At 41.8% G+C, this 20,420-nt stretch overlaps 1 protein-coding gene across 1 annotated transcript in view; it reads left to right on the top strand.

The window, feature by feature from the left end:
• NCKAP1L (NCK associated protein 1 like) overlaps positions 1-3,232 on the top strand; it is a 97,991-nt gene extending 94,759 nt beyond the window's left edge. The window contains exon 31 of the mRNA XM_034419289.3: positions 2,173-3,232. Within this exon, the coding sequence (XP_034275180.2) occupies positions 2,173-2,298 (126 nt within the window). The 3' untranslated portion in view covers positions 2,299-3,232. The remainder of the gene's footprint in view (positions 1-2,172) is intronic.
• The last annotated feature ends 17,188 nt before the right edge of the window (positions 3,233-20,420 follow it).

Below are 20,420 nucleotides of genomic sequence, written 5' to 3'. Positions count from 1 at the left end.
GGAAAGAAATTTGAAGGAGTGTCCTTTAGGCCATTGGGTATGGTTGAATTAAATCACCATAAAGTGATGCACCAAGTATGCTAGTCTTCGACTTATGACTTTAACTGAGCCTACAGTCCTAAATCATAATGGTTATAAACTGGATCGTCACATGACCGATCCAATTTTATGACTTTTTTTGCAGTGATTGTTAAGTGAATGCTGTGGCTGTTCAGCAAATTTATTGTACACTATGGGTATTTTTTTCCCCTACCCAGAAACTGGAAAAACATCATAAATCATAGATACGTGACTGTGGGACTCTCCAAATGGCCATAAATTTAGGCTGGTTGCTAAGTGCGAAAAATGTGGTCGTGTGACTGAGGCCCCTCTCCACTCGTTGTAACTTCAGAATTGGTCATAAGAACTTTTTTTTGGGGGGGGGGGTTCGTCATAACTTTGAATGGTTGCTAAGTGACCAATTGTAAATCAAGGCCTTTCTGTAATGAAAACTGTTGCACCACAGACTGCTGCCCCACTTTCTAAAAAACATTTACCACAGGAGTGGGTTCTAAAATGTTTTACTACCGGTTCTGTGGGCGTGGCTTATTTTGTGGGCATAGCTTGGAGGTCATGTGATTGGGTGGGTGTGGCTAGCTGGTCATGTGACAGGGTGGCCATGGCTATGTGTATAGGGACTACTCAGAGGGCTGAAAAAAGTCATTTCTGACAGGTCCTCGCACTTTTGACTGGTCCTCATACTTATGACCATCCTCACATTTATGTCCGTGCTGTATTCTTAACAACCATGTCACTCATTTCACAACTGCTTCTCTTCACCATGGTGACAAGATAGGGCAAAAAATGTAAAATGTGAGGACAGTCGTAAGTTCGAGGACTGGTCAAAAGTGCGAGGACCATATCGTCACCGCTACCGGTTCGGCCAAACCGGGAGGAACCCACCACTAATTTACCATTGTCATAAAGTAGCACAAAATCTGCAGCAAATAAGCCAAGCTACATGTCATGACTTGACTTACAATATGAGGAAATAGTTGTTAGATGTCAGATCTTTTCGTTTAGAATGAGAGAAACTGATCAATACTTATTATGCATTTTTGGTCATTTTTTTGGTTGTACTAACATCTCCACCACCAGATGACAATGATAGAGACAGCAAATATCACTCCTTCTTGGGCAGTGGGGGGTTACTATTACTGGGCTGGACATCTTGGGTTGGTAAAAAAAGCTGCCCTGGTTGGAAAAGACAACAAAGTGGTCCTTGTAGCAGTTCAGGTGATGCATCTCCATTAGGGGCTCCCTTGGCAGCAGGAGATAGTTATTGATTTTCTTGCTGATGGGAGGAGATGGCTCAGCCAGGTGGGGCTCTGGCTTCCTGGGTGGGATTTGATATTCTTCACTGGCCACATAGCTTTTGCAGCAAAGCAATTTAAATGCAAATATTTCTCCCCTGAGTGTGTGAATGAGTTAGCCTAGCCTGGTATTCACTCATTATCCCAATTGGAGAAGAGGTATAGCTGCTTCATCAGCATCACCTTTGGCAGGGCCCCATTGCTACAGTAACTCCTGCTGATCATCATCAGATGTGCTGGATGGTCAGCAGTATTCTAATTTCTGCTGTGTCCATGGTGGAGAAAAAATGCTGCAGTCTGTATCATACACAGCCAAAAATCAACAGACAAAGAGATAGAATCTCCTTCCCTAGATACCTTCCGAAAAAGATCAAATAGATATTTTATTTTTTAAAAAAAAACAAAGTAAAGCAGCCCTTAAAGCTGTGGAATTGTCATAGAAACAAGGAATCGGGAATAAATTTCACAATCCGCCAAGACTGTAGAATAGACAAAAGGTTGCAGTTGTTTGAGATGGACTTCGTTTGGTGTCTGTGGTCCCAACAGATTTTTGCAGTTCTGAAACAGTATTTTAAGAGTGCCACACCTCTTATAAAGCAAATGAATTTGTCTTCTTCGGGAAACAAACCCTGAATGTGAATGTGATATATATATATATATTGTTTACAAAGATAGCCTGACTCTTTCCGGAGTCCAGAATAGAATCTGGATATTTTATCAGGCAGGATGCTTGATTCTAACCTGTTGGTCAAGTGGCAGTCTTAGGTAACCCAGTAAATTATTTCTCTGACTTATTTCTGATTTTATGTATCTCTTTCAGCTTGTGGAAGAGTCATCCTTCTTGACCGTTGATATGCTGGAGACCTGCTTCCCTTATGTGCTGCTGCGAAATGCTTACCGTGAAATCTCCCGAAACTCACTTTTGAGTCGTGTCTCTGCACATTGAAAAGCCTTCCCTTCTGGCCATCCATCCGGATGGCCAGATCATAAATGCAGAATATTTGGATAGGAAGGATAGTGGATGCTTTGGCCAAGCTGTCTCTTTGACCCTTCAACTTATTGTCTAAAAAGAACCAGTCCCAGCTTCTTGAGTGCTTAGCTAACATTTGATGGCCTTTGTTTTGGCCAGTATTACTACTAGTCTGAAATGTATAACCATTTGATGGTTGCCATCAAAGTTTTCTGGGTACTTATTGGTAGAATGTGCTATGTTTCTCCAGTTGCGGTTTTTGTGGCCTTTGAAAAATGTCTGCTTGGACTGACCAGCCTCCAAATAAATCCCAAAAAGTTCATTCCGGTCACCTGTGGAAAGAAGAAGTCTAAATATTTTTCAGCACACATTAATTCTTTCAATCCACCAATTAGGTTGTAAGCTTCTTAGGATAAGCGCCAATTTTTGTAAATATATATATATTTATATATATTTTGCAAATAAAATTATAAATGAATGATTATAGTAATCACTCCTGGAAAAGAAACAGCCGACAGTCTTGTATTCCAAGTATGTGTCAGAAAATTTAATCAGTCTGATTGTTCTTTTTGGGTTTTTTTGTTTTGAAAACAATCATGGGAATTGTCAACAAGGAATAGGGAAGACATTCCTTATACTATATACCCCTTATGTCCTTCCCAGTCCAAATACCAATTGATGCACTGGCTTGAGATGGAAACTGTAGCCCAAAGCATTAAGACTGAACTAATGATAGGGGATAATAAGTTAGGTTTACACTTGCTAAGCCATGGTTTCTTTAACAAACCACCATAGCTGGATCACACAAAACTAATCTAAAAGCCTTGACAGAAGGATGGCAGGTACCTTGATGATCCTTTAGACATGCTTGATATCTTTGGATAATAATAAACGTGAATCTATCTTCAAATTTCTTCGTCTCTTTCTTCTCCTGGCCTAATAACATCTAGGAAAGCACACAACTTGCCCCACATGATTCTGAGGATGAAGAAAGAACAATATTTGTTCTGTATAACCTGAGAATTCATTGGAATGAACATATACACACACACACACTTGGCAACCTTTTAGAAATTCTTATCTAAACGAGAAACAAAATGATCGCAGCCAGACAAAAAAGAATGGGAGGTTAAGCAATTCCAGTTTCATGCTGGCTTCCCCACTGACTTGTGGAAAGCTGGCAGGGAGTATAATAAATCATTTTTTTCTCCTCCTTGGCTAACTTGTGGAACTTCCTGCCACTTTGCTGAAAGGCGGGGGAACAGGTCTCAGCCCCTCTGGAGCCGCCAGTGCTTCACAGTGCTTCATAACAGGGAGTTATGGACCGTGAGGAAAACTGCACCCCCTCTATCCATTCCAGCATGACCCCAAAGGATGCTTCTCTCCGGGGAGCAAGAGAACACCCCCTACCTCACAGGCATCCCAGTTGAACCCTCATCCTTCCATCCGTGCCCACTGCCCCTAAGAGAATTCATATTTCAGCCTCTGTTTCAAAGCAGCCATTTGCTGTTCACCCTTTGGGACTTACAGCCAGCCATTTGGATGCAGCAGTGGGAGCAGGAGCAATTTCCATCTTCCTGCCGGCTTCCCCACTGACTTTGCTTGTAGGAAGCTGGCAGGCAGCATTGGAAATGACTCCTCGGCTGACCAGTGGAATTAGTCCACTGGTCTAATTTCAGTAAGAGACTTTGCTGAGGAGAGGGGACAATGGAATGACCACATGGACAAAAAAGCAGTGGGAATGACTTATGGCTTCCCCATTGACTTGGCTTGTCCAAAGTAGCCAATCCCTGATTGACTGTTGGACCTTGCCACCAGCCAATTGGATCCAGGGAACAAAGGGTGGGAATATAGCCCAGCCATCTTCCCTTGTGCCATACAGCCTATAGGTTATTATGAAGCATGATTGAAAGGCATGATGGCATTGAAGTGGCCACGACTTCCCCAAATTTCATTCCCACTGGAGTCCTGGCATTCTTCTGTAAGTTAGCCGATTCAAGTTTACCTTGGTTCAATAATTGTTGCCCTATACTTTCCAATACAGACCCAAGAGTTTTGGTAGTATATAGATATATTGTATACAAATCATTCTTGTTAAAAAAAAATTATAAAGATTTTTAAAAAAAACCCAAAAAATAGTAATAAATAGAAATAAATTATAAACGGCAAAAGAAAGGGCGAAGAACAGTGGTGAAATTCAGCCGGCTCTATCTGGATCGTGCGATCCGGTAGCGCTGGCAGCGGGAGGCTCCGCCCACTCACCCAGATGTCACCACGTCCCGTTTTTGACCCTCTTCGCATGTGCAGAAAGCTTTTGCGCATGTGTGGAGGAGGCGATCGCATTTGCAAACCAATAGCGAAGGTAAGTGAATACCATCTCTCGTGAAGAATAACAAAAAAGCAAGAAAAATATCTCTAAATAAGCAACTTCTGATATTTGCAGCACTTACAAACAGGCCAATTACCATCTCTTCCCTCTCACTTTGCCTATCATGGTTCCCTTCTTCCCATAAACAAAACTTTTTAACCAATAAATCCCATTGGAATCTATTTTTAAACAATCATTTCAGTAATATCATTATTCTCTATTGCTTAAGACTTTATTGTGTTCTTCCTGTGAACAGTTTTGGGAATCCCTGGCAGAATCTGCTTCTGAGAAACACAACTTCAGAAAGTCGAATGAGTGAAAGCAGCGAAGCGGGGAGTAAAAGGATGTTTAATTCTTCTGCCTGCGGGGAATTACCTTTTTCCAAGCTCTTTCTTCCTGCATACGGCAGAAGCTCTCTGTTTGTGTTAGCCTTGTTCAAGTGTACTCAAGAACAAAGTTTTATATTAGAAAGGTGAGTCAGAATGAGCCTCGGGCTCCCATGGCAATTTTGCATTGATGTCAGGGGAGGCGGGCATGGAGGGAAATATTCTACCTGTCTTATGTATAATTTTATCCTTTTTTAATATGGTCCGCTGCATAGTCACCTTCCTTGCCACCCCCACCCCTATTCCCCGTCTTCATGGTAAAAAAAAAAAAAAAAAAAGCAAGATTTTTGCAAATGGGTCATCATTGCTCCCTGGTTTGTAAGTCCCCTCAGTGTATAAGCCTGGCTTTTAGAAGGGCAAGAAAGAGAATGGCAGACTTTAAGTCAGTGGTAGTGCATCTTTGACACGTGTCAAAGGTGACACGCCATGACATTTGGGATGACATGCTAACCTTCACCAACACCTGGCTGAAGGCCAAATCTGTCTCTAGGCCAGGGGCGGGTTTCAAAACCAGTCATTACCAGTTTGCGCGTGGGCGCCCGCGCTCTTGCGTGATGCTTTTCGGCGGGTGGGCGGAGCCTTCCGCTGTCGCCGCTATCATTTGCCCGATCCGGGGTGAACCAGTAGCAACCCACCACTGCTCTAGGCTCATGCCTTGGTATCAGGGGTGGGTTCTAAATTTTTTTACTACTGGTTCTGTGGGCGTGGCTTATTTTGTGCGTGTGGCTTGGAGGTCATGTGACTAGGTGGGCGTGGCTAGCTGGTCAGAGTCATTTCTGGAAGGTCCTCGCACTTACAACCCAACTCATTTGTTTGCTTTTAACACTGATCAGCTGTAGGACGGCCCTTTGAAGCCCTGCGGCAAGAGTTTAAACAGTTTTTTCCCCTCTAGTCATCAGCTGGGACTCAGGAGGCAGCAATAGATTGGGGGTGGGACCAAATAAAAGGTAAGAATAACGTGGGAGGGTGGGGGGGTGGGAAGGCGGGGGGAGAACCGGTTCGGTGATGTCATATCATCACCACTACCGGCTCGGCCGAACCGGACCGAACCGGGAGGAACCCACCACTGCTTGGTATGCATGTTTTTCCAATGAAGCAGACCAAGACAGGAAAACCATTTTATTAACAATTTAGGCAGCAACTATTATCAAAAATATGCCTTGTCCTATTTTGAAGATGGTGGAGGCCACACAAGAATGTGGTGTGCTCTTGCACAGCCTCTGGAGTCTGGACCCTCCGGACATCACATGAGGAAGCCATGTTTTTGCGCATCCTCAGCAACCTCCCAAAATCACACAAGAGTGAAGTGTGCTTTTATGTGCAGAGGCTTGGGAAGTCCATTTTCTGAAACAGCTTTAAGAACAAAGGCTTCATGTGACCCAAAGCAGCCTCCAGTAGGCCACAGGGCCTGTCCACAGGAAGGGAACATTGCCTGAAGGTAAGCGGCGCATGGCAGATTCTAGGGAGTGCTGAACTGCATGCCAATTGCACTGTTTTCCAAGGCTCACATGCCTTGCAAAATGGTGTGAAACAGCACTTTGGTTAAAAGCAGTGGCACTGGACTAAAATCGAGGCCCAGGCCTCTTCTTCAGGCCCAGTCTTGGCGCTACCACTGAATGCCTCTGTTCAGGATGGGCTAGATGGGGGAGAGATAGAGAATTGTTTCTCTTTTGGTTTTTGTGTGTGAATGAGTGTGAGACACGCCAACAGATTCAAGTTAGACATTTACCAAATTTTGGACATGCTGAATCCAAAAGCTTCACCATCATTGCTTCAAGTAGAAGTCTATCATCTTCACCTAAAAGATGATAAATTGTCAATCTAGAACTACAAGCATCCTCCTTTAAGTGCTTAAGATACTCCAGTGCCTCTCCAAAGTTGCTACTGGCTTTTAAGATGATGATGATGATGATGATGATACATTTGAAAGAAAAGAAAAACACAAACTTGCATACAAAGTGGCTAAAAGGAAAAATAAACCTCAAAGTGGATAAACAAGGAATTGACCACCCATAGAATTAGGTTAATTTTTTCAATAATTCATTGATTAGTTTTAAATAATAAAATATACTATATATAATTTTAAATACTAAAATCATTATAAAATCTATGTAATACAGTATATACTGTATCATAAAATGAGATTAAGAATCACAGTAATTTCTAACTGAGCAATTGAATAGTTTATCTTAAAAAAAAACCAAATATTGGATGTAATACTTGCTCCTACATAGAGTGACAATCATAAAATGATTTCTAAATGGACTTAAATTCTGTCTCATTTATTCCTGAAATGTCAAATTTGGAGCATTGAGATGTATTCCCAGCACTTAATTAGCTATTCTTCTACAGTCTACCCTCTAATAGGAAGCATAGACTCTCCTTGTAGCAGTTACTATGTATAAAAAGATAATTGAGCTTACTTTGTGAAAATTCTGTAATATATTATTTATAAAATAACAGATTGGAAAAGAAATTCACTTGTTAAAGTTTGTTTCATTCATTTATAAATCATTTTTCAAAGTTGTAATTTCGGGTTGTCATTTTTAATATGTCAGGAGGGGAAATTATCAAATATCTGGTGAATATGCATTATTTACATAGAATATGAATTTAATTACATTTTCATTGTTACTCCATCTATATTTTACGCTGCCTCTTGCTGCTACTCCTCTCCATTACTACCCTGTTTAAAAGCTGAGGACCCCTCAGAACTACTAGGAGAAAACTTGTTCCTCATGAAACTGGCTTAGTTGTTCAAAAATAAAACTTAGCCAGAAGCTCTGAAAAGCCTACATTTTATATTTGGTCTGTCTGTCTGAAAAAGGATATAGTTTTGGGTGGAGAAAACAGAGTTGAGAGCAATCAATACCTCCCCTAGGAAGATTGTTTTAAGATGTTGGTGCTTTTAGAGTAGAAAAGCAGACTTGAGAAAAGGAGACAAGAGAGTTTTATATACAGGAACATTTTGTTTCTTTTTCAGTACTCAGGTACTTGAAAATGAACTCTTAGGCAAACAGAGAAAAGCAAAGCTTTTTTTTTTTTTTTAAATGGAATGATGTTTTACTACTTCCTATGCCAAATATTTTGTGATAATTTCTGGCATGTTTACATATATTTTTTTAAACCGACAACCGCATGGTCTCCTAGAAGCTGCACATGAGAGCCGGCGGTATGACAAATGTGTCTCTGATTCTTGTGTACTTGGAGCACCTACCATCTGCTGCAAATCCTGATAGTGCTACCCATCATCTTGGCCTTTTCTTTTCAATCCTATCAGGAAAGTAGATCTATTCAGGATCAGAATGAATAGAGGTGACTGGCTTTATGGCCCTCCTTCCAATTTAATTTGGCTCCTAACCAGAGGTGGGATTCTACTGGTTCAAACCGATTTGGGCGAACCGTTAGCTCAAACTTTCAGCCGTGAGTGAATTGGTTCTCTTTCTTTGAAATGGGCCCACCCTCCTGCCCCTGCATTATATTCACCTTTATTTCTGCTTCCAAAGCCCAGCTGATCGGGGTGGCAGAGTGGATTGCCGCTCCTTAGCTGTTTTCCTTGCTCTCAGCAACGCAGAAGTTCAATTTTCAGCAAACTGCACATATGTGTGCAGTGTGTGTCTGGCGCACTCAGCGTGCATCTGGCAAATCGGTTGTTAAACTAGTAGGATCCCACCACTGCTCCCAACCAACTGATTTGGCCAAAGAACAAACAGAGTACCCTGCTATGTTTCTGGGTACAGTATATGAACATCTCTATAATGCTCCATTTGTAAGGCTCCTCTGGCAATTGAAGGAAAACAGAACATAAACCTCCAGGACCTTTAAAACTCTGAATTCACAGAACAACAACTAGAAATAGACAAGCCTGAAAATATGAGGTAAAAACTGTCAGGCACAGAATTTTTTTTTTTCAAGAGTCCTTGACTTGAAGAGAAAAGAGGGCCCACTCACTAAAGAAACTTGTATGCCTTCTCTTCCAATCTAATCACATCCAGAAGTCAAAATGGAGTAACTCTTCTAGGTGTTAGCAGCCATATTCCAATAGCTGAGAGCAGCCAGGACAAGCCATTATACATGAGTTGTAAACCTGTTTACTTAAGGTTGACTCATTTCTTGAGGGAAAAAACATTCAGGAAGACCCAAAGAAACAGAGCTGACATACACAGAAACAACAGCAGAACCCTCCTGGGCAGATGGATTAGAACAGGAGGTTGGTCTAAATTGGGAATCATCAGGCTTAAAGGTGCATCTATAGATTGCAAATAATCTTGAGAGCCATGCACCATCATGCTAAATAAAAGCCAAGTGCTGAAAGAAGCAACCCAATACTTACTTTCTCACTGGAACTTACTGACTCCTTTTCACCAAGTGTGCACTATCTATAGAATAGAATTCTTTATTGTCCAAGTGTGATTGGGACACACAAGGAGTTTGTCTCCAGTGAAGAGGCTCTCAGTGTATATGCAAGCAACAAGTGATAATCATGATCATCATCATAAAATACAATTGTCATAAATCATAAGATGCAACTTAGTGATAGTCATCGGATACTAAATAAAACCAATCAACATAATCATAATAGGATACCAATAAAAGCAATCGACATAAATCACAAGATGCAAACAATAAACTAATATTCATAAGATGCTATATATACACTCCCTCTGTACAGTGTGTCAAATGCACTTATAAAAGAGGGCTATTATATCCACAAGGGATCAGGGCACATGCAAACCTCAATTCTGCTGTCTAATAATCAGACAAACCTCCATGTCCTTTAAAACTCTGAATTCACAGAAGAACAACTAGAAATAGACAAGCCTAAAAATATGAGTTAAAAACTGTCAGACACAGAATATTTTTTTTTCAAGAGTCCTTGACTCAAAGAGAAAAGAGGGCCCATCCACTAAAGAAACTTGTATGACAAATTTCTTCCAAGTAAATTTAAAAATCCTTAAAAACCACTTGGCTATCTAATGTTGATTGCAAATAAACTTCGTGATCTCAGATTTCAGTGACAGGCAAAAAAGGTGGGCTCTGGGGACCACATAGGGTCTGTGAGTTTCTCCCCTTGATGTCAAGCATTCACTGAAAATTCTTTTAATAGATGTTGGGGCTGTAACAAAGCAATGGCAGAGTAGAATGCCTGAGTTCAGGATTTGGATTCTCTGAGAAGGACTAAGAAAGACTCCTGGCTTAATCTTAGAAAGCCTCTGCCTGTTAGTGTGATTTGTACAGAACAAATTTAGAAGGGTTTTGCCCAGGGGTGGGTTCTACTTACCTTTACTACCGGTTTGCAATGGGATCGTGCACATGGTGAGCTTCTGCACATGCGCAGATCGCCTTTGACAACATCCGGGGTGGTGGGCAGAGCCTCCCGCCCGTTTTACTACCGGTTCTTGCGAACCGGTCTGAACCAGGGGCAACCCACCACTTGGTTTTGCCTTAAGATAAGGCAGTTTCCTATAAACTTAAGATGGAAGCATTTACCCAAAAGCCTTTTCTTTCAGTTAGTATTTTGGAAGGGATGAAACACTCTGCATGTTTCGATCCTATGCTATTACGTGCCACAGCCCAAGGTAATGAGGTGGCTAAACTGAATCCTTACAGTCAGTAGCATAACAGTCTCTGCCCGAGAAAGAGTCCAGATTAAGAAGAGACTGGGGCTACTGTATCCACTCCTCATCCTATTGTAAATTCCAAACTTTATAATGAAATGGCCAAGAGTAGCCTTCAACCAGTTCTGCCAAATCAGGCTCTGCCTTTTCAGATGGCATATTGAAATGCTGCCGCTGTTAGAAAAGTATGCTGGCATAAAGGGAACTGCTCCATGGAGGGTCCCAATTCAGCCATGTGCATGCTGCCAGAGAATGGTGCTGTCCTTATTGACTGACTACCGGCCAACTTAAAGAAACCAGCTGATGGATTCCTCTGTTTTAAATTCCTCCCAACTAATTTCCTGCTCTTTAACGCTGAATGGGGTGGGATTAGATGATCCCAGGCAGGTTCTTAGAACATACAATACAGTCACCTATCAAGTTGTTCAACCAAGAGGTGGTAAATGCTAAAGAGTAATGTAATGAGCAGATGCTCTTTCAATGCTCCTACCAGACACAACACCTCCTGGATTTATCTATGTATCTATTTCTGAATGCTGGAAGGAGAAAGAGAGCAATCAATAGAAAGCATGCTCCATCCTGTAATAATGCTGCAGGGGAATGCCAGTGCTGGCAGCAAGCAGCCAAGGAGTCCTATCCTTGGGACTGGCAGTACCAAGAGATAGTCAGGAGATAGCCATTATCATGATTGGCCTGCATATAATAACAGGTATTATATGGCACACTGAGGCAGAGGTGGGTTTCAGCAGGTTCTGACCAGTTCTGGAGAACCGGTAGTGGAAATTTTGAGTAGTTCAGAGAACCGGTAGTGAAAATTCTGACTGGCCTCGCCCTCATCTATTCTCTGCCTCCCAAGTCCCAGCTGATCGGGAGGAAATGGGGATTTTACAGTATCCTTCCCCTGGAGTGGGGAGGGAATGGAGATTTTACAGTATCCTTCCCCTGCCATGCCCACCAAGCCAAGGCACTTCCACCAAGTCACGGCCACAGAACCGGTAGTAAAAATTTTTGAAACCCACCACTGCACTGAGGGCCATCAAAGCTGGAATGGAATAGGCAGTGCTGCCCACCCCCACCCAGGACAACTGAAGTAAGCATTGCACAAGTAAGCCCCGAGAAGTGCAGCTCCATGATACTGGCCAAGGAAGTACATTGTAACCAGGATCATCAATATAGAACTCACGCTTCAGTCAGAAATAAGAGTAGTGGAAGCAGTAAAAACACTATTCTGGGAAACTGCGTCAACCGAAGCAATGAAAAACTTGTTATCCATCAAGTGAAGATAGAGACAGCATCACATACCTGGGAAACTTAGCTCCATTTCCTCGTTTAAAACAAATGCAGGACAGGATTGCTGCTCATTCAGAAGAAAGCTGAGCCCACAATTATCAAGATCTCTCATAAGATGCTATAGGCACTGGGCAGACAATATGAATGCAGATATCTCTATGTTGCATCTGTTCCATAGCCCAAGCCAAAATGCCCCCTAGCAAGGACAGTGGGAAAAATGTGTCCCTAACAACCTTCAATAGCTAGGAGATGGAACAGATCCTATCCTCAAATATGTCACCAAACCAATGACAGTAAGCTTTATTATGATGGTTGAGCCTAGCATTATGACAGCAACTCCATCCAGGGCTGTCTTTCTGTGGGAAATGGCTCACCCACTAAATATCAGGTATATAATATCCTTGTAGTTTCTTAACTGAGGTTGATTCACATATTTCTCCATTTTATTGATCTCTACTCCTGAACCACTAACATGTTGAGGAAGAGAAAAATCTTTCCTGCATGCCTCTTCATATTGCCTAAAACAGACTTGTTATATTTCTGGTTGTGGACTCTGGCAATCCTGCCTAAGAGATAGGGAAGAGGATGGGCAGATGGATGTTAAGAGAGAAGAGGTTTGGAGCAACGTAGAAAAGAAGCACCTTCTGCTGAGAGTGAATTTTTTAAGACAATCTACAGTACCTGCCATGAATGCTGAGGAGTGCAAGGAAAATGTATGTAGCAGACAAGGCATTGCTTTTCTTGTAAGAATTCACTTCATTTTTTGAACGACGGCAAGCAAGATAGCACGTATCCTTCAGAGGTGCTAAAGCAGAGTAGTGTTGAAATGGGCTGAAATGGAAATATACAGTTAAAGCTTCTTGCTTGGACTCTCTAATATTGTAGAGCTGGGAAGCGTGAGCCCGATCCTTTGTGTAGGAGTCCAAATTAAAGAATCTCTGATAAGTGGCTGTCCATCCTCTCCAGAAATGAATTCAGTGAAGGAGAACTAACCCTATTCCTCAGTAATTGGTTCCACCGTCAAACTATTCTTACTGCTAGGAAGTTTTGTGAATACTTTGTCTTCCTGCAATTTAAAACCATGAATCGGTGTCCTACAGTCTGGGACAATGGTCAGCAGATTTTGTATGAGGACTTCACTTGACTGCTTTGATCTTCTTGACACTATCTTGAATCTGCAGAATTGTTTCAGTTCTTTAAACAATTGCTTCCGTTGCTTATCTAATCTTGTTACGGTTAGCTTTTCCTGCTCCTCCCTCCCCAAACCCACTTTCTTGCCTTCTCCCCATAATGATCCCTGAATGAATGATATGCAATCTTCCTGAATAACTTTTGGCCTGAGAAAGAATAACTGTGATGACAATGTTCCTAACAAGTTTGGTCTTCTGGAATTGAGAGTTTAATGCAATACTGTCTGTCCCCAAACAGACAGATGTTGGGGTGTGACTGTATCCATACAATAATGGCGTTCAAAGCATGTTTAAAACGAGTGGGGCTTTGATCTTTTGCTGTGTGGTTGTGACTATTTTGACACTTAGCGCCCTGTTTCGTTCAGCACAAAATACACAGTCAGCTCTTGTATCTCTGAAAGTTTCTTCTTCTTCTAGAAATGCATTTATCTTAAGTTAGCCCAGACAGCATATTCTATAATTTGGAAGTACTTTCTTTGATCCTAGGTGAACAGGTTATAGAAATTATTTAATGATAAAGAAATGTAGGCATTTTCTACTGATCTAGAGGAATTGCTGTTTATTATTAAATAATGCACTCTGGAACTAAGCAGGAACATCCAGACAGCAGCATCTGACTGAGTTTTGTCTCAACTGGGAAGTTGAGTAGGGTTAGGCTTTATTAGTATTTGGATGGGCAACCCCAAACTTTAAATTATATGGGGAAGGCAAATATGATGTCAGAAGGTGGTACTAGCAAATCACCTCTGTATAGTTGTAAAAAAACAACAACACCTGGATGTATCCATGAAACACCAGGAGTCAAACTCAATTCACAGGAACCTTGAATCTTCATTGAAAAAGAATCCTAGTAAAAATAGATAGGAATTATTTTATTTAAGGTGATCTGGTATAATTCCAGGGTCAGCCCTACTGTTAGATACAGAGAAGCCTTTCTCTAATGGAGCACATCCAGTGGTGGGTTGCTCTCAGTTCTGTCCAGATCTTTAGAACCGATAATAAAAGCGGCGAGAGGCTCTGCCCACCGACCCAGATGTCATAATTGACATGTGTGCGCATGCTCCCGTTGCGAGCCAGTAGTAAAGGTAAGTAGAACCCACAAGGATGTAAGTGAGCACATCCTTCGGGATATCAAATTCTGACTGTTCCTTCTAAGCTCCCTAGCGATCATAGTCAACAGATGAAAGGCATCTCACCCTGGCCTCATTAATCATTTTCAATGGGATGAACTAGATTTTCTCATGACCAGTAGGATGTAATTGCCATTTGAACTGTCTCTGTAGACAAAAGAGGAATGCATATGGTCCCATCCATGAAACTGCAAAATTTCTGAGGTCATGTCATGCCTGCTTCATAGACTCTCGGCATATTTTCATCATAGAAACCTGTCCCTGTTTTTGGCCTCAGCAATTAAAAAAAGGGTCCAATGCAGGGGTGCTATTCAGCAGGTTCTGACAGGTTCTGGAGAACCGGTAGTGGAAATTTTGAATATTTCGGAGAACCAGCAAATACCAGCTCAGGCTGGCCCCAGAGTGGGGTGGGAATGGAGATTTTGCAATCTCCTTCCCCTGCCACGCCCACCAAGCCACACCACACCTACCAAGCCACGCCCACAGAACCGATAGTAAAAAAAATTGGATTTCACCACTGGTATACAGCGTAGGGAAACATCAGAAGCTGACCACAAGAAATGTTTCATGACATTTCACATGATGTCATGAAATGCTTTATCTGTCCCAGCTGATTGGGAGGAAATGGAGATTTTGCAGTAACCTTCCCCTGGAGTGGGGAGGGAATGGGGATTTTGCAGTATCCTACTCCTGCCATGCCCACCAAGCCATGCCCACCAAGCCATACCATGCCCACCAAGCCACGCCCACAGAACCGGTAGTAAACAAAATTTGAATTCCACCACTGGTCCAATGCTTATTCCATTTCCAGCCTTATTCCATAACCTGGGTTTGATTGAGCTGAGGGAAGAGGGAAACTGATTTTCTGACTCACCTGCTTATGAACCGTCTAGCCATGTCCTTCCATGAACCGAAGAAGGGAGAACGATGAGTGCTTACCTACTTTCATCCAGGACCTTTGAGCCACTTTTCACAGAAGAATGAACTCACTGTGCATCAAATCAAATATGCAAAAAAGATGCCTATAAAAATAAAATTGTTAAGTTGATGGTGCTCCATCCCTTTCACTCGTTGAATGCAAAGCACTATGATCCAGACACAGGCAGCTGATGCCAGGAACGATAGATGAGTTTAATTACTCAGTCTATATTTGTTTATCACCAAGAATCTGAGCACAGAGGGGGTTATTTGCAATCTGAATAAGTAGACATATATATCAACCTTTGTCTTTGGCATCCTAAATTACAATAAAGGAAAGAGAGAGAGAGAGAGAGGTTTTAAAACGGGCAAGGATTACAGTACCCTCTGCGATGAATTCCACCATATGGGAAGGCTGAGGCTCACAGGTGGTGCTTCTCTGTGAGGATACTGGCTTTATGGGATAGCCTCTCTCTGAAATTAGGTTGGCTCACACATCATTTGCTTTCTCAAAGCTTCCAAAATCAGGATTGCTTTGGAGAGTTTTTGGAGAATTAATTAAGACTCTTGGCTTTGAGGTCTGTGGCAGTTGTGGCACATTGCAAAATACAGCACTCTTGTTTTGATACTATTTTATGGGGAAGCTTAATTTGAATTTATCATGTGGGGTTTTTTTTATTTTTTTTATTTTATTTTTTATTTGATTTATATGCCGCCCTTCTCCGGAGACTCAGGGCGGCTTACAATGCGTTAAGCAATAGCCTTCATACTTTTGTATATTTATACAAAGTCAGCTTATTGCCCCCACAAACTGGGTCCTCATTTAACCTACCTTAGAAAGGATGGAAGGCTGAGTCAACCTTGAGCCTAGTAAGATTCGAACCTGCAGAAATTGCAGGCAGCTGTGTTAATTACAGGGTGCATTAAACCACTGTACTACCAAGGCTCCTATTGTGGATTATATTGTTAACTGCTGTTTGATTATACCGATGTACAAGTCCAATCAGTAAATCAATACAGTTATGACCACAATTGAGCCAAAAATCTTTGTTAGGTGAGACATTGGTTAAGTGAGTTTTGTCCCATTTTACATCCTTTCTTGCAGCAGTTATTAAGTGAATTACTACAGTTTAGGGGTGAAATGCTCCCGGTTCGGACTGGATTGCCCGATCCGGTAGTGATGGCGGTGGGTGGTTTGGAGAACCGGTAGCAAAAATCCCTGCGCCCCACCCCCCCATGCCAGCTGAGCTGCGCGTTCATCAGAGGCTGGTTTTTTTTACTTTTAAAAGTAAAAAAACAATTTTTTTTGGCCGAAAAAATGCTTTTAAAAGTAAAAAAAAGCCTCTGATGATCCCACGGCTCAGCTGGGATCGTCAGAGGCTTTTAAAAGCATTTTTTTTCTGCAACCTCTTCGGCCGAAGGGGTTGTAGAAAAAAAAAAGCTTTTAAAAGCCTCTGAGATCCCAGCTGAGTTGCCTGATCATCAGAGGCTTTTAAAAGCATTTTTTTCTACAACCTCTTAAGGTTGTAGAAAAAATGCTTTTAAAAGTAAAAAGAAAAAAGTTGGCCACACCCACCCAGTCACATTACCCCACCACCAAGCCATGCCCACAGAACCAGTAGTAACAAATTTTACATTTCACCACTGCTACAGTTGATAAGTTAGTAGCCTGGTTGTTAAGTGAGTCTGGCTTCCCCATTGACTATGCCTATCAGAAGGTCGCAAAAGGGTGATCACATGACTTTGGGACACAGCAACGGTCATAAATATGAACCAGTTCCTAAGCATCTGAATTTTGATCACATGATCACATGGGAAGCTGCAAAGGTCATAGCTGCGACAAACAGTCACAAGTCACATTTTTCAGTGCCGTTGTAACTTTGAACAGTCCCTAAATGAACTGTTGTAAGTCAAGGACTACCTGTATTGAAATATAGTTTCCAATCTGGTAAGGTTAATATCAGCAATTTGGTGAATGCAGACCCTTTTGAGCAACACATATTTTAGGAGGTTGGCAATAAAAAGAGAAAGACTTAAATTATGTGCTAAATATAAAGCACAATCAATTGCCCTGCCTAATAACTTCTAAATAAATAATTTCTAAGTTTCGTGACAGGACATTATTGTTCACATAACAGCAATGTTTACATTGCAACTTTCTGAGCAGACAAGTACTGCTTTAACATTATTACTGTAATTCTTATTATAGTCTTGTACAGTGGTGAAATTCAAATATTTTTACTACCAGTTCTGTGGGCGTGGCTTGGTGGGCGTGGTGTGGCTTGGTGGGCATGGCGTGGCGTGGCGGGCGTGGCAGGGAAAGGATACTGCAAAATCTCCATTCCCATCCCACTCTGGGACCAACCAGAGGTGGTATTTGCTGGTTCTCCGAACTACTCAAAATTTCTGCTACCGGTTCTCCAGAACCTGACAGAACCTGCTGGATTTCACCCCTGGTCTTGTAATATGGTTTGTAATATGGTTTTTGCACTTTTTTGCCTAAAGTATGGGTTAAAGCCAAAATTGGAGACAGTTTTCTACTGTGCTATCCTTTAACCATGAATCTGGACTCTCTCTCATATTCTGGTCATCTAAGATAAAATGCGGGTTATGACCTAAAGCTGCTTGCCTGGCCTTAATACAGCAGATTCACATAATGAACCAGATTTATCTCTGGCCTCAAAGCCTTTCTGCACATTACATGAAAATGCTGCACAAGTCCTTATGTCATGCATCAGTGGGATGTTATAAGATCCCCTGGCCTTTCAGAAGCTTTACAGAAAGGGCAATGCTTGCAGTCAGGAGGGGATCCCTGAAAGCCCCAGATGTAGGGACAATTCATGCACGGATCCCAAGCCCATTGGATCTGTTATCTGTCAGAAGGATGCTGGATCAGAGGAGAGAATGAAAGCAGCCTTAGAACCCATGTGCTCAGCAGCAAAAAGACAGACTGGAGTGGAGTACACAAAGCATTTGGAGTGCACAATGGAATGGTCTGCAACTGGCATATCACACACGCTGATTGCCAAAGCCAAAGACATTGGTTTCTAAACTGCTTGGCTTTAACAAAAGCTTATTTGGCAACTGGAGTGACACAGTGCTGGCTTCCCCAAAGATCAGCAGCATATAAAGTATGTATAAGAATGTAATTCTATACACACACACAAAGAGCAAGCTGACTTTTCAGAGGATCTGTCTAGGGTTGCAGTCTAAAACTGGTTCCCCCATTAACACATGGCTTACATAACTATGTTGGTTGAATCTATTGCAGTGACCAGGTTCACAAGGATGCCTTAAGCCATGCTTCGTTCAGCCACAGCACCGGTAGAATTGCATGCCCCTTTGAGCCATAGGTTCTCATTTATAAACCCTCATGGGTGGGTTTCCAGAAGCTCCTAAGCCAAAACCAATGAATGCACCATTGGGTGCTTAGCCCAAGTTTAAATGAAGAAGTAGATGAACTGTAGGGAGTGGCTGAAATTTGAGGGCTTAGCCCACCTCTGTCTCAAGTCCATCTTCAGGCATCCATTTCTGTCATTGTTTATTTATTTATTTTGTCAAGAACGTATTAGGTAATAAGTATAAGCATGGATTGGATACATAAAATAGATACAAATTGAGGAAACATTAGGACAGGGATGGTAGGCACGCTGGTGCTCTTATGCACGCCCTTTACAGACCCCTAAAATGGGGATAGGCTGCAGTTTAAATAAATTGTCACTCAGTCTTCAAAACTACATGTCTCTTCTAACATTCTGTCTTGAGAATGGAAACAAGAAAAAGCTAATACATGGACAAGATTGGATTACTTTCACCCTACGTCTTCACCCACCCCTTTTTTACTTTCCAGCTTCAGCTTTGAACATTTAGCCTAAGGCCAGGTGCTTTATGACACATAAAAAACTCCTGCCCTTTGCATTTTAAAGAGGATTGGGTGTCTTGATATTACCGCAGTTTGATAACTGTGATAAGGGCATTGTAGTTTGACAAAGACTGATGCTGAGATATTTCAAATACCCCTATTCCCCCATCACAATCTGTGACCTGCTCTAGGAAACACAGCACTAGGGTTGGCATTGCTGAGCATTAGCCATATTTCTACCCTTACTCCCAGCCCTACTGTTTACTCACACTCTTTGGGAGAGGAGGGAGCATTGAGGACAGTAGAAAAAAGATCCAGACTTTACACATCACTGCCTTTTGGACAGATGTTGCTGACTTGGAGCTCAAAGAAGTTGTGAGAAAGAGAAGGCGGGCCCATCCTAGAAGCAGAACTTGTTGGAAGTATCTTGCTCAAGCTGCCTTCCAAATACCCCTGGAGTTAAGACTATTCGTTTCACTTGACCAACTGATGGACCAAACAGATAATAAATGGCATGAAATAAGCATGCAATCTTCTTTCCGATATTAAGGAAGATGCTACCTGCAGGGATTGAAGTGACTAAGAAGGCTGGGCAGGACTACTTCCCTCGTCCAACTGCTAAATCTTCCTTGATCTTCATCTGTTGATAATTCTAAAACCTATGTCAGCTAAACTCTAAGACCAGAACTAGATCAACAGTAGGCAAATGATTTAAAGTAGCATTTTTCAGGTCAGAATCTGTGGGTAGGAGGCAATTGATCTTTCCCCTTGCTGGTTGACCCTTCCAATGGGTCTTTTTGATTTTCTAATCCTCAGCAAGGTTTTAAGACTGGGAAAAAGCAACACAGCAGCATCAGCTCAGATAAGCCTTTGCAGGGGAGAATAAGAGGGGTTAGGAGCTGCTTCCAACCCATCTGTAAAACCTCCTGCATGTTTACTACCCGGTAAGAAAATCCGTCCATAGTTTGGAGTAACTGGATGATATTGTTGAGGTTTTTTTTAAAAAAAAATAATTAAAATACAAGCATAGATCTCACACAGGGAAGTTAAAATGTATATTACATAGCATCCAATAAAAATATGACCCTGATTTTCCTACAACAGTGGCTTTTCACACCGGTGAGCTAATCGGTGTGAAAGATTGTCCTGAGACTGAGAGAAGAAATCTCTAGACACAAACTATCAACAGAAAGGAGATATCATTCCTGGCATATTAAAGAATCAGTTTCTAGAAATAGATTCTTAGCCCATTATGGAAACAGCCTGGGAGAAAGAGATCCAAAAACTTCAAAGACCCTTCCTTAATAATGGACCCTCTCTGCTACTAATGGAGGAC

This window comes from Pantherophis guttatus, chromosome 2 (genome assembly GCF_059756535.1).
Source record: "Pantherophis guttatus breed Tessera chromosome 2, ASM5975653v1, whole genome shotgun sequence".
NCBI classification, from domain to species: domain Eukaryota; kingdom Metazoa; phylum Chordata; class Lepidosauria; order Squamata; family Colubridae; genus Pantherophis; species Pantherophis guttatus.
This window is presented reverse-complemented; position numbering and strand designations above follow the sequence as displayed.